This window comes from Erythrolamprus reginae, chromosome 1 (assembly GCF_031021105.1).
Source record: "Erythrolamprus reginae isolate rEryReg1 chromosome 1, rEryReg1.hap1, whole genome shotgun sequence".
NCBI lineage: Eukaryota > Metazoa > Chordata > Lepidosauria > Squamata > Dipsadidae > Erythrolamprus > Erythrolamprus reginae.
In genome coordinates this window covers 310,959,651-310,976,756 of record NC_091950.1, presented here as the reverse complement: position 1 = coordinate 310,976,756, position 17,106 = coordinate 310,959,651, and the positions used below count along the sequence as shown (strand labels likewise).

At 35.0% G+C, this 17,106-nt stretch overlaps 1 protein-coding gene across 23 annotated transcripts in view; it reads left to right on the top strand.

Annotated features, from left to right (window-relative positions):
• The window catches only part of EPB41L2 (erythrocyte membrane protein band 4.1 like 2), a 103,793-nt gene extending 86,931 nt beyond the window's left edge, over positions 1 to 16,862 (top strand). For 11 of the 23 annotated variants that reach the window (XM_070733517.1, XM_070733519.1, XM_070733516.1 and 8 more), the window contains 6 exons: positions 5,038 to 5,583; positions 6,645 to 6,767; positions 7,748 to 7,840; positions 10,452 to 10,532; positions 12,521 to 12,626; positions 15,451 to 16,862. In XM_070733517.1, coding sequence (XP_070589618.1) covers positions 5,038 to 5,583; positions 6,645 to 6,767; positions 7,748 to 7,840; positions 10,452 to 10,532; positions 12,521 to 12,625 — 948 coding nt within the window. In that variant the 3' untranslated portion in view covers position 12,626; positions 15,451 to 16,862. Of the gene's footprint in view, positions 1 to 3,274; positions 3,446 to 4,766; positions 4,821 to 5,037; positions 5,584 to 6,644; positions 6,768 to 7,747; positions 7,841 to 10,451; positions 10,533 to 12,520; positions 12,627 to 15,450 lie in introns of all 23 variants that reach the window. The other 12 variants (XM_070733499.1, XM_070733503.1, XM_070733501.1 and 9 more) reach the window with 2 other exon arrangements.
• Positions 16,863 to 17,106: the final 244 nt, after the last annotated feature.

Below are 17,106 nucleotides of genomic sequence, written 5' to 3'. Positions count from 1 at the left end.
GTCATTAAAGACCCTTGTCAGCATTCCATAATAAGCAATATGTATTATTTCATATTAATAAGAAAAATAAGATTGATAATGTGAGATTTATTTGCAGCTAATACTTATTAACTTTGTGTGCATGTTTTGCTTTGTTCACAAGTTGTAAGGGAACCAGAGTTGAAGATATTGGTCATAACTCATTAGAGTAATAGTGCAGTTCTAATCACATTCCTTCAAAGTTTTTAAGTAACTTTGTTGAATGGCAGGACACAATCTATCAGAAAAAGTAAACTAGGAGATAAGCATCACTTACAATATTTTCTCTCCATCTCACAAACTAATATGTTTAAAATTGCTGAAGAATGTAGTTAGAATATTGGAGATTTATAATATTAGAAGATCTTGAAGCATAATAACATTAAGGGTATCTCAAGAACTTTAGTATAATACCGTTACTATTCAATTAGGGATCATAGTTAACAATTGTATAGAAAAAAAGGATACCAACTTAGAAGGGTACTTTGAAATAGATATATCCTTTTAAAGTTGGCATTTAGAGATTCTTGTTGGAGATTGCTACCAACTTCAGTATAGATTAGTGGAATTTTAATTTTGAACCAAATATTTTTATAGTGCTTTTCTAATACAGTTTTAATCTGTATGAACATTGAAGTCCTGAAATTGTTGACTTTGGGGTTGTCCTCTTAATTTCACCAGGACTTCATTTTAAAATAGATAAGCACTGGGATACTTGGAGTCTTTTTGTCATTTTTCTGTAAACTATATTAGTGCAATGTTATAAATTTATAAAATAAGTTTGATGTGTTGGTAGAGTGTAAATGAGAATCTATACATAGGGAGATTGATCATTCATATCTTGAATATTCTGGGAAAAGTAGCATTTAACTTCTCATATTAGTTTTCTTTAATTAGATACTGTTTTTTCAATGTTATGCCGGTATTTTGCTGGACACTTTTCTGTGGATTTTGAATACAAAAGTTGAATACATTTCAATGCCTGTGTTTCTGAGAGGTACGCTACCTCATGAGTTAATACTTTGTAAACCTTTTGACACTCTTCTTCCGTGTTGTTTTGGAAAAAAGAATACAAACTTCCCACAATGAATGTACGCTAAGACCAATGGGAATATGCCTTCAGTGGAATAGGAATTAATGTAAAAGGTCTATTGGTTGACAGAAGAGCACAAAGGAATGGTAAACGAAGCGGCAAAGAAATTATCTTTTATTCCTATACTGTCAAGCATCTGGGGCCCTGTTATCTGTTGTTCTTACTGTACTTAATTGTTCTATGTCTTGTCTCCCCCCCCCCCCCAGCTGCGGATAGCAATTTCCTAAGTAGATATTCAACTTAAACTTTAACAAACTATTTCCAGCACAGTGATAGAATAATATTTATTTTATCCCTAAACTCAGAGCCTTTGATGAACTATCTTTGGTATTCTAAAAAGCATTTTCATCCACTATTGCCTAGCACAGCATATGTGATAGAATATATGTGATGGAATAATTTTGGGTTTCCTTAATAACGTTCTATATTTCCTCATCTAGGTATATACCAAATTACTGAGCAGAAAGTCAATATAATTCTAATATTGTAGTAGTTTACTTAATGGCACCCATTTACTGAGATAACTATACTAGTGTTAATCTTCATATACATTTTCATTTATATAGGCTAGAATTGATATGGAGTATTAAAATTAAAATATTTTAACAGATTAAGAGAATTGGAAGAGATCTTGCAGGTCATCTAGTCCAACTCTCTGCCCAAGCAAGAGATCCTACATCTGCCTCTACCTAGGATTGAACTCACAAGTTTTTGATTGTGAGGCAAGAGCTCCACCTCTAGGACACAGCAGCTGGGGATTTACTTAGTTTACTTAAACTCTATAAAGTTTATAAACTGAAGGATCTACTTCTAATTCTCTTCTCTTCTCTTGCCTTATTCTATGTACATGAATGTTATGTTATATGTAGTTAGACAATATTGTTATTTCAGTTTCTTATGCTACTGTCTATCTCTTAGTTTTTGTTTCAGTATATTTTTAAAACCTTAATCTATGTAGTTTTACTGTTTTATTATGTTCATTATTTTTATTTGTAGACTTCCCAGAGTCAGCTTATAGGGGAGATGGACAGCATAAAATACAAACAAATAAACAGCATTGATAAATTATTTTCCTGAATTTTATCATTGCTATTGGTATAAAGTGTGTATGTGAGTGAGAGAGAGAGAGAGGGAGGGAGAGGGAAAGAGAGAGAGAGAGAGAGAGATTAAAGATAAAAGAAATAGATTAAAGGAATATGTATGCAATAAAATATGAAAAAATGTAAGTGTGTAAAAGAATTTAAGGTTGCTGGAATACCATACCAGAAAAATGGAGAAAGTACAGCAAAGGAAGAAGGAAGGGAAGAGAGGAGTAAGAAGAAAGAAAAAGGAGGAAGAAAGAAGAGCAGATGGGAGAAGAGAGTGAGGAGAGGGCAGGAAGGGAAGTAGGGAAGAGAGGAAGGAGAAAGGGAGGGGAAGTAGGTTTAGAAAGAGAAAGTTGAAAGAAAGGTAAGAAGGAAGATGAAATGGGAAGGGAGGATGGCAAAAAAATCAACTTTGAATTAATAAAGCAATAAGATAAATGTAGAATTGTGCATAAAGATTTTGTAAAAGAATGAAATGAGAAATGAGATGATAAATATGTGAAAATGTCTGTAGGAAAATAAAAATAAAAATATTTTTCAAAAAAAGAAAAGAAAATGAAGTTAGAGCTTGTAGTACTTAAATATTTTTAGAGAAAATTGTAGGTTTACTTCCCCATTGTAAGAAAGAAGCTATAATTTTATTTCTTTCAAGGACTATTCAAATAATCTGGTTCATACTGATTTTGCACACATTCATAATTGAACCTTCTCTTACCTGTAGTATTAATATTACAATGACAGTAAATTTATTAAACAAATTCAACTAATATGTAGAGGGTGGGAATTAAAAATGTGATCAAATTTTAATGAACATTAATTTGCAATTTATATTTTTAAAAATAGAAGAGGATTAAAAGCAATAGCAAAGACTGAATTAACTATAAAATATTTTTTTTGTCATAGAAGTAAAATAATTTCTAGTTTTAAGAAAACACATTTGATTATACCATTCTATGTATTTCTCTTCTTGCATGACTTTTCCCTTTTATTCCCTGTGTTTCTTTGTCTTTTTCTTTCTTTCAGCTCACTCCTGTCTTCTAGTGTTAATTTGTTGATTTCCACTTTCTAACTTGTCTAGAGCCTAGAAGAGGAGATAGCATCCATTTTATTTAGTAAAGAGGGGTTTTCCACTAGCATGACATCTGCCTTCACTTCAGCTTTCTCGTGGACAGCAGAGGGCGCTGTTGGGAAAGATAATGTACCTACTGAAAAACTCTCTGCCTCCTCCATCTCTCAGCTATTACCTGAGGTGCTCTTACACATTTCCTTTTCCCAAATCAAAACACAGAGTTGTGGATGGGTGGATGGGCAATTTTTAACATGTCAGATAAATGCTTACGTCCAATAAATTCAATGTCCAATCATATATTTTTTTAAAAAATGTAAGCTGAAATTACATTGAAAAGCCTAAATGTTCAATGGGAACCAAAATATGCTGAAAACATTGCATGGTGGGCCTTTTCCATCAGTGCTATTTCAGAGATACCTCCCCAAATGTATTGAGAATAGATGAGCAGACTACTTAAATTATTATTTTTAATCAATATCTAATGAAATACTAAATGCAGTATGTTTTGTAGAGCAAAAAATAGTAAGGTAAAAGTATTTTACCAGAAATCTTGGAGGTAGATCTTAAAAATTCTTTTTAACTATTTGTGTGTATACATAGATAAATACACATACATATAATGCCTTGAAAAAACCCATAAATGTCAATTACATCAAACTTTATAATTGCTAAAACCAAATTTTCCTATTATGTCACACATGCTGTGCTAGAGTTAATTGAACAAAACAAACATTTTCCTGTTTGCTCATATCTCTATCATTTAGCTTTAAGCTCTGTTAATTAATTTGTCTATACCGTAGGACCTTGGCCATAAGTCATAAAAGATGCTAAATGTTAACAGTTAATGCCAGTATCTATATAGCAAGTAATCATTATTATGTTCTAGTCATATTGTTTTATACTTCCATGATTAAATAAACTCCTTCACCTGATGTAATATTGTTACGGACAAATTTCACATTTCTTTAGAGCTCTATAGCTCTATAGTTCCTACATTATAATAACTTAGGAAGTCTTCACTGAAATATGAATATTTTGGAAGGTGTAGCAGGATAATCAGAAGTCTCTATCAGTTAACTACAAACTAGTGCTGCATGTACATGTATAAAATTTATGATTTGATTGAAGGAAGTCTGTACTGGTTAGCATTAGCTTGGATGGTGGCTTTTGTTATTTATGAGAGAAATAGTATTTTAATACCACTATGTGAGTGTGTGTGTGTGTGTGTGTGTGTGTGTGTGTGTGTGTATATGTGTGAGAGAGAGAGATTTCATATTGGTGTTTAACATAATCCATAATAAAGACCTGGCAGGATCACCAGCCCATTTTAAAAAAATATATTTTCAATGTTCTTGTTTGTAATCTAACAATATTACCCCATAAATGTATGAGTGTATAGTCAGTCCCTCTGTACTGTTGTAAAATGTAAAGTCAGATGTTTGTGTCAGTCGAGTGTCAAAAAGATATTTATATCTCTTCCAATTGCTTTTTTGTTTCACAGAAATTTTCTTTCCAAACGGAAGAGCCTTCCATTGGAACCAGCAGGACTATTAAGGTTCTAATATATTGTCGTAGTCCATTGAGCTTTTACATTTCAAAATCTTCTTTTGTCTTTTATTTGTTTGTTATTGTTGTGTTTTTTCATTTAACAATTGCAAGTCATCCTTGCTCCTTATATGACCTGACCCACCTATCCTTTAGTTTTATGTTCGTTATTTTGTTTATTCATATGTTCTACTTTTTGTTTTTTCTCACCCATTTGTTTTGTGCAGAGTTCTCATGAGACTCTGGACATAGTGGAGAAGAAGCAGGCAGAGGTTGGGATAGCAGAAACAATAGTCACAGATGATACCAACAGGGGGAAAATGCCATTTGTCTGTGGTAGTGGGGAAAGTCAGAAGCTGGAGCATCTAGCAAAAAAAGACTCTTCATCACTGTCATCCAATAGCAGCAGTAGTGAGAGTGAAGATGAAGTAGGAGAGTATCAGCCACACCAGCCGATTATACAAGATACTATAAAAGAAGAATTGGAAGAAAATGAAATTACCAAAGAAGACGAACAGAGTTCAACCACAGAAGTTTGTGTTAACTTTTCAGAAGAAGTCAGTCTGAATCAAATAGCAGTTGAGCACAAGCAGTTGACTGAAGATCTGGTCCAAACAAATGAAGCTTCCATAAACACATCAGAAAATACAAAGTTAAGAAGATTGGATGATGAAGGCCTGAAAGAAGAAAAGGAGGAAGATCTACCCAAACTAAATGGAGAAGCATTGCATATTGACATTGATGTTTCACCACAATTAATTTGTTGCTCAGAGGTAAATGGTAGAAGAGGAAGTGACCCCAGAGGTGTCTTCATCATAGGGTCAAATATTTCTGCCTTTCTTCTTCTCTATCTTATTCAGATTTCATAGTATTGCATATTGGGAGAGTCAAAATTTTCATTTCTCAAAAGGAATTTGTTTGGGATTATATCATTTTTATTTTTTAAGTTTCTCATGTTCCTCTTCTGTTTGCATGCTTTATGAGTCTTCAAGCATTTAGCTGATTAATCTTTCAAGACAAAATATGAAGCTTTATAATGACAATTATCTCTTAAAACACAAAATCTTTGTGAAAAGTTACTGTTTAGAGCTTGGCACAATATAACTTCATTTATACATGGATACTTGTGCTTCATAAAGTATAATTGGATGTGATAATTATTAGATTATTGCTGTTTGAAATTACACTCCTCATTATTTTATATCATATAGGCAGATCCATAAAGACATTATGATAGATGATAAATCTAAGTTTTCTCAGTCCAAAATATACAGTCAAATTATAGTGGGAGTAAAACAACTAAAGTATTCCATCGCACATGAAAGGTTTAGTGAGCATTCTTGTCAAAAAAATAATAGTGGCAATTAGCTAAATCTGAGTATATGGAGGGGCAGGGATTAAACAGCATAGATTCATAACTGAGCGTTATCTTTAGTAGATTTTACTTGACCATTCCTTAATCAGGCATCACTGGTATATTGAGAAACTGAACAATACCTGATTTATTCTGTTCTTCATACTTGTTTAAAATATTTTTGGACTTGGATATTTAAAGGACTTGGACATCTTTTTTCCTTAACAAGTTAACATTATCCATTAATACAGAATGGAATATCTACTAATATAGTTTGAAAATGAACTTTATAGGCAGGTTATTGATGCTATTGTTTGTCAGGATTGGCCCCCGGTATTACGATTTGACTTTAAAAAAATGAAGATATCTTTACCATAGCCATTATTTTCTCATGTTAAACTTGATTGTAGTCTATATATACTGTATACCTCACTTTTTCATGACTTTTCAATATAGTCTTCTTTATTTTCTGAACACTAGCCTCCACTTATTAAAACTGAGATGGTGACAATTTCAGATGCTTCACAAAGAACTGAAATATCCACCAAAGAAGTCCCAATTGTTCAGACAGAGACTAAAACGATCACCTATGAATCTCCTCAGGTACAGATGTTTAAATTAAAATAGCTACATTTAATGAAAGTGATCATGCTGCCTATCGAGATAAGAATTTAAGAAGATAAGAATCACAACAATCGTGATCACAACAATCATGGCTTTCTTTCCATATGCTTCCCAAATGTTTGAAATAATTGCTTTTGATTCTATATAGATGACAGAATACATTACATCACATTTACTGATTTCTTCCATACACGGTGCCTTAGGATGCACTTGCAATATGAGTACATTTGCAATATAAGTAAGTTACTGCCCTGTCCGGAAGCCCTGTAACCACTATGTCTTTACAATTCTAATGCCATTACACACTTCCTTCTTCCTATATCCTCAGCACAAGACAATATTGTTCTGTTCCTTGGATAAATTGAATTCTTCTATAGAATCATTCCTCAAGTTCCTGCTATGCTGTTTCATTGTAGTGGTAGTGGGTAGTGGTATTGGTGGGATGTTCCTGGTAAACCATGCACAAAAAATGTCCAGAGTATATGCCAAGAGTATTTGTTGATGGTATTTTGGAGCATTTGTGTTGTTCATTGACACTGATAGATTTAAGTCTTCAGGATACCCAATCACTGATTTTGCCTAACAGGAAATAATACCTGAATTCTCTGCAAAGAGAATTATTGAGCAATCATAAAATAGAAGAAGCACAAACATGGGAAAGCTCAACATAATGAAATATGAAAGAAATCAACTACATATTGATATCTTAGGCATCAGCAAATTGAAAAGGATTGGAATTATATATTTTCATATCCAAAGATCATACTGTTTACTACTCAGGCCACAAAGAAGAAATGGCATTGCTTTCATAATCAGGATATAAGCAGACACTGTGCTTGAATACAATCTAGTTGATGACATCATTTGATTCCTTACCAGAATGGTTCTTCTTTAAAAACATCATAAATTTATGCTTTTATTTCATTTTTAATCAGTGTGTGCTTTTCTTGTGTATGTAGTTTGATGATGGTGGTGATGCTGGTATGTTGTTGGGTGCGCAGACAATCACATCAGAATCTGTCTCTACTACCACAACCACACATATTACTAAGGTAGGAGAAAAGAAATATCGGTAATTTAGAGTTTGAAGCTTCTTGTTCTTTAATATGCATGAAGAGAATGCATGAAGCCAAAGTAATCATGTACATAAGCATTTTTGCTCACTCTGATACGTTCATGCTTCCTTTAAGAATATTTATTTTAGTAGTAATTGGCTTGATTAAGAGATGGGTTTTGTAGTTGGCTTCTCATGCATGAATACTAGCTTTGTAAGGTTCCTTATAGTTTTGTATATTATTTCATGCTAAGAAACATATACAGTGGTACCTCATCTTACGAACATCTCTTCTAACGAACTTTTCAAGATACGAACCCGGTGTTTAAGATTTTTTTGCCTCTTCTTCCGAACTATTTTCACCTTACGAACCCAAGCAGCTGCTGCTGGGATGAAGGGGTTTCTTTTTTCCCCCTTTTTTGAAGAAAGAAAAGGGAGGGGCTGCTTGGAGTAGGAAAATTTTGCCGAGAAGAAGGTGCTTGCAAAGGAATTGAAAGGGTGTCTTTTTAAGAAAGAAAAGGGAGGAGGGAGGGGCTGCTTGGAGTAGGAAAATTTCACCGAGAACAAGGTGCTTGCAAAGGAATTGAAAGGGTGTCTTTTTAAGAAAGAAAAGCGAGGAGGGAGGGGCTGCTTGGAGTAGGAAAATTTCGCTGAGAACAAGGTGCTTGCAAAGGAATTGAAAGGGTGTCTTTTTAAGAAAGAAAAGCGAGGAGGGAGGGGCTGCTTGGAGTAGGAAAATTTCGCCGAGAACAAGGTGCTTGCAAAGGAATTGAAAGGGTGTCTTTTTAAGAAAGAAAAGGGAGGGGTGCCCACCTTGCCTTTCTTCCTTCCCACTCACCCTTTAGCCTAGCCTTGCTTCTTCCACCCGCCCCCTTTAGCTGCTCCTCCCTGCCCTCTGTTCGCCTCCCTTCTAAAGTTTGGGATTTTCCTGAAGGATTTGCACGCACTATTTGCTTTTACATTGATTCCTATGGGAAACATTGTTTCGTCTTACAAACTTTTCACCTTACGAACCTCCTCCTGGAACCAATTAAGTTCGTTTGATGAGGTACCACTGTACTGCTCAAAAAAATAAAGGGAATACTTAAACAAAAGAATCAAACCAAGTAAATCAAACTTCTGTGAAATCAAACTGTCCACAGCAACATTGATTGACAATCAGTTTCATTTTGTTGTCATCACATTCAACTTTGTACAGAACTTTGTATTCAGTGAGAATATTTCATTCAGATCTAGGATGCGGTATTTGAGTGTTCCCTTTATTTTTTTGAGCAGTGTAGTTCTTGCTTTTTTAGTATTTTAGCAAATACTTTTATAGGTACTGCATAATAAAATTATTCAAGTAACATACAAAATAATATATTAATTTAATAAAAGTATGGACCTGTATCAAAAATAAAAAGTGAAATAATATTTAATGAGCACAGAGCAAGTTAATTGCATCACACTCATATCAGAAGCAGGAAGGTGGGGTTGAAAGTACTAGCCAATGACATCACCATTGTCTGGGGGATGCCCAATTGGAGGCTCCTTTCCGGTCCCAGGCAGGAACTGGAGCGAAAGACAAGAGCTCATCTGCCCCACAACAGCACACAGCTCTTGACCTCAGGCTTGCTAATCTCCAACCCAGCATCCTAGCCATGTGAGCTACCATGCTCATAGAGCACTTGACAAAATACTGTAAAAGTTGCAGTCAATCAAGAATTTTACAGAAGAATATTCCAAAAGCTCTGCAATGGTGGAGCTTTGCTGAGTATTTTAAAGTAGAGTAGATTAATTTTTTTGCCTCCCCCCTCCCTCCTATTTTATTGTTCTGAATTTTCTAGAAAATGTTAATTTCAAAATAACTTAATAAAAGGTAGGCAACTGGTAGAAGAAAAGTTTTTTCTAACCTGACATAGGGAATAGAAAGGCCCAATCTGCCCCTCCTTTATGGGTTTTCATCTCAGAAAGAGTTTCCCCTTCCCTCCTCTCTCCTTGATAAAAAATATGAATCAAATGAAGCCAGCAATCAAACAAATGGCCACAAATTGATGGGATAGTGGCAAAAACCTAGTTTTATCTCTTCATCTGTGAAGCCTATTTTTATTTGGCTAATGAAAACAGTGAAGTGTTGGATGCCCTGATTTTGGCACAATTAAATTTTCTAGGCAAGAACTCTTTTAATTTGCATCTTGAATTCTGTTTTTTAAATGATAGGCCCATAAAATATCAAAGTGGTTTCGAACCCTTTTTCATCTGGACATATTTTTTAAGAATGGTGTTTCCAGTTATTATTTTCTTTTTTGTACCATTAACAATTCTCTAGCCATATTTTCCCCTAAAATGATGCATTTAGAGGAGGGTGTGCTTACGAGAGATTATGAATGATTGCAGTTATCAATAAATGCACTTCTAGCAGAAACAGTTCTAGTTAGCAGGAATATTAATTTAGAAATGACAATGCATTACCTTTTTTCTCTTTACTCCAATGGCATTTGAAGTGTTGTGTTGTAGCTCTTCTAATTTTGCACATATATATTTCTGTTGAATATATTTTTCATTGCAATGTTTGTCAAGTAAATTCACAGCATTATACATTTTTCACCTTTTTTTGGTGAAACCTGTAGATGGTAAAAGGTGGTGTGTCAGAAACAAGAATTGAAAAGCGGATAGTTATCTCAGGAGATGCAGATCTTGATCATGATCAGGTGAGACAAAATGAATGCTTATAATGAGGGAATTATATAGTGAGGAAAGGAAGATTTAAGAATACAGTGTTCCCTCGATTTTCGCGGGTTCGAACTTCGCGGAAAGTCTATACCACGGTTTTTCAAACATATTAATAAAAAAATATTTTGCGGGTTTTTTCCCTATACCACGGTTTTTCCCACCTGATGACATCATATGTCATCGCCAAACTTTCGTCTGCCTTTAATAAATATTTTTTTTAATAAACTTTAATAAATAAACATGGTGAGTAATAATCTGAATGGTTGCTATTAGAGGTTTAAAGTGTTAAGGGAAGGCTTGTGATACTGTTCATAGCCAAAAATAGTGTATTTACTTCCGCATCTCTACTTCGCGGAAATTCAACTTTCGCGGGCATTCTTGGAACGCATCCCCCGCGAAAAGCGAGGGAACACTGTACATATAAGTATATTGGAATATGATAATATGAACAATAGTTAAAATATTTAACTTGCAAAATGCTTTGTTTACAAAAATATTGTATTGTATAAGTATTATTGTAGATAAAAGAAAAGCAAAAAAAAATCATGAATGTTCATTAAACTCATAGCATGTCCTTATTAAACACTTCATAAATAAATGTAACCAGGATTTAATTTTAATTTCTTAATGGTAATTTATCAAGGCCTCCTAATAAATTAATCTGAGATTTGGATGTATGTGACAAGTTCCATCTCTCCTCGAAGCTTGAAATAAAATGGCACAGCTGCTTAGCATTAGATTTGAGGGATATCTTTCCCATGATATCCTGCAAAATTTCCCATTTATTTAATAATAAATGGGGAATTTGAAAAAGTCAGAATGTTTTAATAAAATTTAAAATTATCATCTCTATTTAGGGGTCTATAAAATTATGACCTCCTAAAATAATCTTAAATGGGACCTATGCAATTATATGAATTTAATCCATAAATGTTTGTTTGTGTGTATAAAATACATGGGTGCTTTTTTCAGTAGCATGCCGGTCATTGTTTCTATGATAGACCTTTAAAAAGGAATAATTATTCTTATAGTTGGATTTTTTTTTGTTTCCATATATTCTCCATAGTAGGTGGAGTTATCATCCAGGACAAGATCAACCCATCCTGGATGATAACTCCACACCTACGAGAATGGATGTATCAGGTAGGACCAACATTCCATTATGAAAAACTTACTGCTAAAGAAATGTCAGGCAGAGGGGGGAAAATCTGTTTTTATATTTCTTTGTGCTGTTCCTTAGGTTTGTTTTTGCATTTTTTAAAGCTGAAATTTAGGATAACTATAAATAGAAAGCAGTTATTAATTTTGGTTTAGGGTTAGGGTTTATATGGAGATTGCTGACCTTTTCCACATCAACAAGTAAAAATTCAGAGTAAAATTACTAAGTGTTCTTGAACACATTTTCAAAATTCTGCAGTTAACCACATTAGCACAAATTGGAGAGCAAAGGACAAAATTGTAGAGTAGAAATGATGAACAAGAAAAAAAAAGTAATACTTTCGATTGCCATTTGTTTGCTAAACAGTATTTCATTAGTCAGAGATTGTTGATCATCTCAAGTAGGGAAAAATAAGATAAACATTAGAATAAGGCATATTGGAAACTAACAGAAGAAAACAATTGCTTTAGTATACATACGCTATGGAGTACCCTTCAGTTCTTTACAAATAAAATATAAAAAAGAAATCGTACTTTAAAATGCTTCTACAAATTTTAATACTTTAAAACATTTGATATCATTGAACAAATTTGTAAATGTATTTATAACTTTCAATATAACCCTTTAAAAGTTTTTTTCTTCTACAGTTGTTTGTTTTATTATGGGAATGATATACAGTACTTAGTTTAATATTTAAATTTAAATCGTTACAGGAAGGTAAGCATTAAGAACTTTGATAGCCATTACACATTAAACTCTGTTAATTTTAATTTGCTACATAGTTAGTTTATTTTTCTGGCATTGCAGGCATTGGCACAAGCCATTAAGGAAGCCAAAGAGCAGCACCCTGATATGTCTGTAACAAGAGTAGTGGTGCATAAGGAGAGTGAAGTTGAAGAAGAAGGCCATTAAGGTATGAATCTTCAGCCCATAATGTATACAGCAATCATTGGTACAACGCTTGTAAGATAATGTCTTCATAATAGCTTTAGAAGTGCTGATTGTTGATACTAGTCATATGAAAAGCTCAACTTGAATATTCTTTATGGTAGGTAGACGGATATTCTGATTTTGCAGCAATTTTATTTTTCCATTAATTTTTTTAAAAAAAAGAATGGTTCAGGAAACAACAGTACAGGAGAGACAAAAGGGACAAGATATGGAGGCAGTTTGCCGTTTCAAAACATGAATAAACGTCAAAAAGGATACCTGTCTATTGAGAATACTGTCAGAGTATATGATGCCACCTGGTGGTATATTAAATATTTGTTCATGCTATCTTCTGTTCCAACATATAGTATTTTTTGTTTCCTACTTAAGCTATATATGTGTGTGTTGTAGACACATTATATGTATCACAATACTCCAACATTCACAGCAAAAAAGAAAATATAAAAAATGTAAAAATAATCAGTTTAAAATGATCCTTAGAATAATTAACAAATATCTGGTGAAGAATTATGTTTTTACCATCATCCTAAATAACACAGCTCTTAGCATTATCCTTCATATGAAAGCCACACAGACCCTTTTAATCATAAGTAGGTAGGTTTTCCTGTATATTACTATTTGTCACACAGCTTGTAAACTTTTTGAACTGACCTCCAAATGGTATTCAACATTTTAGAAAAAAATCAGAAGTGTGGTAATTTTTTTTTGCATTGTTACATTCAACAACATGCTTTTTTAAAATGGCATGTGCTTTAGTTACATTAATAACAATATGGATTTTCAAATAATTTTGACATATCAAACTGAATACTCATAACCTAGAACAGCATAAGAAAAGTATACTGTATTCCAGCGTTATCAGTGATCTTGATATAAATGTGGAGCTTTATGCTAACCCTGTGTTTTCTAAATTGCAAGACTTGAATTTTAATGTAGATAATACCAATTTTCTGCATAATGGAGGCAAAGCATCTATTTTGATTAATGACTTTATAAATTAGGACTTTGTAAATTAATACCGTGTTTCCCCGAAAATAAGACCCTGTCTTATATTTTTTGAACCCTGAAATAAGCACTTGGCCTTATTGCCATGCACTCAGAAACCCAATTAGGCTTATTATCAGGGGATGTCTTATTTGGGGGGAAACAGGATAGTAAATAGCTCTTGATCCTGTCTTGAAGTCACAACTATATTTGCATGTCAGGGAAGTATCTACAGTGATCCCCCGATCATTGCGAGGGTTCCGTTCCAGGACCCCTAGCAATGATCGGGTTTTCGCGAAGTAGCGCTGCGGAAGTAAAAACACCATCTGCGCATGCGCAGATGGTATTTTTACTTCCGCAGCGCTAGCGAGGAGCCGGACTCAGCTGGGAAGCGGCGCTGGGGTTTCCCCACCGCCCACGCAAACTCCTTGCTGCCGCTCGCCCGCCCTTCGCCCGCCCACCCCGCTCGCTTGCACCGCTTCCCAGCTGAGTCCTGAAGCGAATTCTCAGCTGGGAAGCGGCCCCAGCGAACGGCGTGGGCGGGAGAAGGGCGCGTGAGCCGCGGGCGCACGGGCAGGCAGGCTGCGGACAAGCCGTTCGCTGGGGCCGCTTCCCAGCTGAGTACTCAGCTGGGAAGCGGCCCCAGCAAACGGCGTGGGCGGGAGAAGGGCGCGCGAGCCGCGGGCGCGCGGGCAGGCAGGCTGCGGATAAGCCGTTTGCTCGGGCCGCTTCCCAGCTGAGTACTCAGCTGGGAAGCGGCCCCAGCGAACGGCGTGGGCGGGAGAAGGGCGCGCGGGCACGCGGGCAGGCAGGCTGCGGACAAGCCGTTCGCTGGGGCCGCTTCCCAGCTGAGTACTCAGCTGGGAAGCGGCCCGAGCGAAGCGGCAGCAGCGAGGAGTTTGCGTGGGCGGTGGGGAAACTCCTCGCTGATGCCCGCCAAGAGGGGGAAGACCTAGGGAAGCTGCCCAGCAGCTGATCTGCCCGGCGCCATCTACGCATGCGTGCCCATAGAAAAAAAAAGGGCGCGCATGCGCAGATGGTGTTTTGACTTCCGGGTTGAAAAATCGCAAATTAGCCTGTTCGCAATGGTCGGGGACGCAATAACCGGGGGATCACTGTATTACATTCTTGCCCTTAGAGTTGTGGATTAGTATGATAGCATCTTGAGAGATTCTTGGATTTCAAAGCAATTTGTGGTCTAGATCGGCAGAAATCAAGTCTCTCTGTTTCCACCATAACTTTTCCAAAGTTACCCAGATGTGGGGAAGAGGTAGTAACATGTAATACTTGACTTTGTATCTGACTTTAAGCCATAAAGAATTGGGCATGCCTACCTTAAAATTATGTTACATCTATTGATTTTAATTTTTATATCCTACATTGTATTTTGTGATATATTGGTGATGAGAAGAATTTTACAATTTGACTAGCGATTGCTTTAATAACTTGAAGCCAGATGGGCAGCAAATAATTTTAAAAATAAATAAAGCAAACAGGAGATATTCCCAAAAGTAGGAGTTATGTTTATCTAAAGAGGATACTTAAGAATAGCTGGATTTTAGGTTCTACACTCTAAGTATAATACTGCTTTTTATAAATTATAGAATAAAGTAGCAGGTTCTGTCCATCTCCAGCTTAATGGTGGTTGGATCAATTAGAGTCTGAAATTTATTGGAAAAATATAGCCTGAGGCCTTGGAAAGGAAAACTTTTCAAAAGAAGAAAAAAGGCAATTTAGTAAAAAATGTTTCAATATAGTTTAAGATTTATAAAATAATTGTATTAAATTGCTTGCTTCTTTAGATTTATGAAGAATGCTTTGAGACTATGAAGAATTTAAATAATTCCAAGTTGACGTCCCAGCCAGTCTTTCACTGAATGCACCAAGCCTCACCACAGGGACCAAACTTCTCTAGACCGAATTACCAACCTTACAGTTTTTCATATATGTCTTTGTTTTTATAACCAATTTTTAACATTTTTGGATTTTTTTAATGAGGTATAGAGATTTTTTTTTCCAATTCCCTGCTATTTTTTTATAACAGATTTCTTGTTTGCATTAAAGTAAGCAAACTATTTAGTAAGCACTGTTTACTTAAGCAGATTTAATATGCAGGGAAAAGGAACCCTGACTAATTTAGATACAGCCTTTTCAAAAATGTCTCAAAGACTTAACTGGAGAAATTTTACTTTTTCAGATAAATATCAAACAATACAAGAAAAATATTCTTTTTATTTTTTAAAAATACAAAATGTTCTTATAGCTTGGCAGGGAAAGTAAACTGAAAACCTGTATGATTTTATATAGATTCCTATATAAAAAACAATTCTGTTTATTAGGATGATCTTCTATTTTTTGAGGGAATTGGTGCTGATATCATATAGAAGCGATGTTTTAGTTATTTAAAAAAACATTTCTACTGACCAACCACTGTTCAAGTAGCCTTTTGTTTGCACTTCACTGTTCCTCAGCCAGTCCCCTTCAGAGAGACCTATAGGGGTCTGCAACATTCCAGAATTGGAAGGACTTTGCTCTGTCCTTGCAGCAAATTTAGGCAGCTTAAAACTTAAGGCTCTTCTCTTACTATGCTAAATCTCAGATGACTCCCATTATATAAATGCATCTACAGAAAAAGCTTGCTTTGCCTAAAAAACACAGGGCTGGCAGCGCTTCTGATTCAAATGCAGAAAGTGTTTCAGAGCACACACTGAAAACAGCATGCAGAGTATCTCTCTGCAACTCTTTCAACAAAGCAGGATTTTTCCATAGATTTGTCTGTGCGATTCCAGAAATAGACATATCTCACTTAAAGAGTTGCAGTCCAGCACCGCAGATGTTCTCTCTCTTGGACTCTTTGAAGTGCCTTTTTGTCTTTAAATCTTAAGTGCTGCCCAGCCCTAATAAAAACTCATTAACTCCTGTTATAATTGACATTTGTTGAGCAGTTATTGTTTAAGTAGCTTGCCTAATAATAGGAACAGGTTTTGAGGACCAGAAGGAACCAAGGGTATGGCCTTAGGCCCATTGTCAGTGGTGCCTGCTATTGAGGAGGTCTCTATGAAAACCTGTTGACTATATCAATTTTTCTTCATTGTTCACCATACGAACTGTATAGTTAAGATGCCATATTAAATTTATAGCAGCTTGAAGTTGTATTAAGTGATATTTTGCTTGCATAATACTGTTATAAAATAAAGTTTCTTTATTCTCTAAATGTTTCTCTGCTTTTAATATTTGACATTAAAATAATGTAAACCTGTCAACAAACTTAATGTTTATATTGTGTTGGGTTTAACCCTGCTCCTATTCTCACCTCTATATGACCCGAAATGAAATTTGAGACCCTATAGATTATTTGTCATGCGGACCTGAAATTTGTGATTAACTGACTTTTCATCATATAAAGAGTTCTTACTATGAATGTGGGCTTTTTCCGTTTTGTTTACTTTTTGCTACAT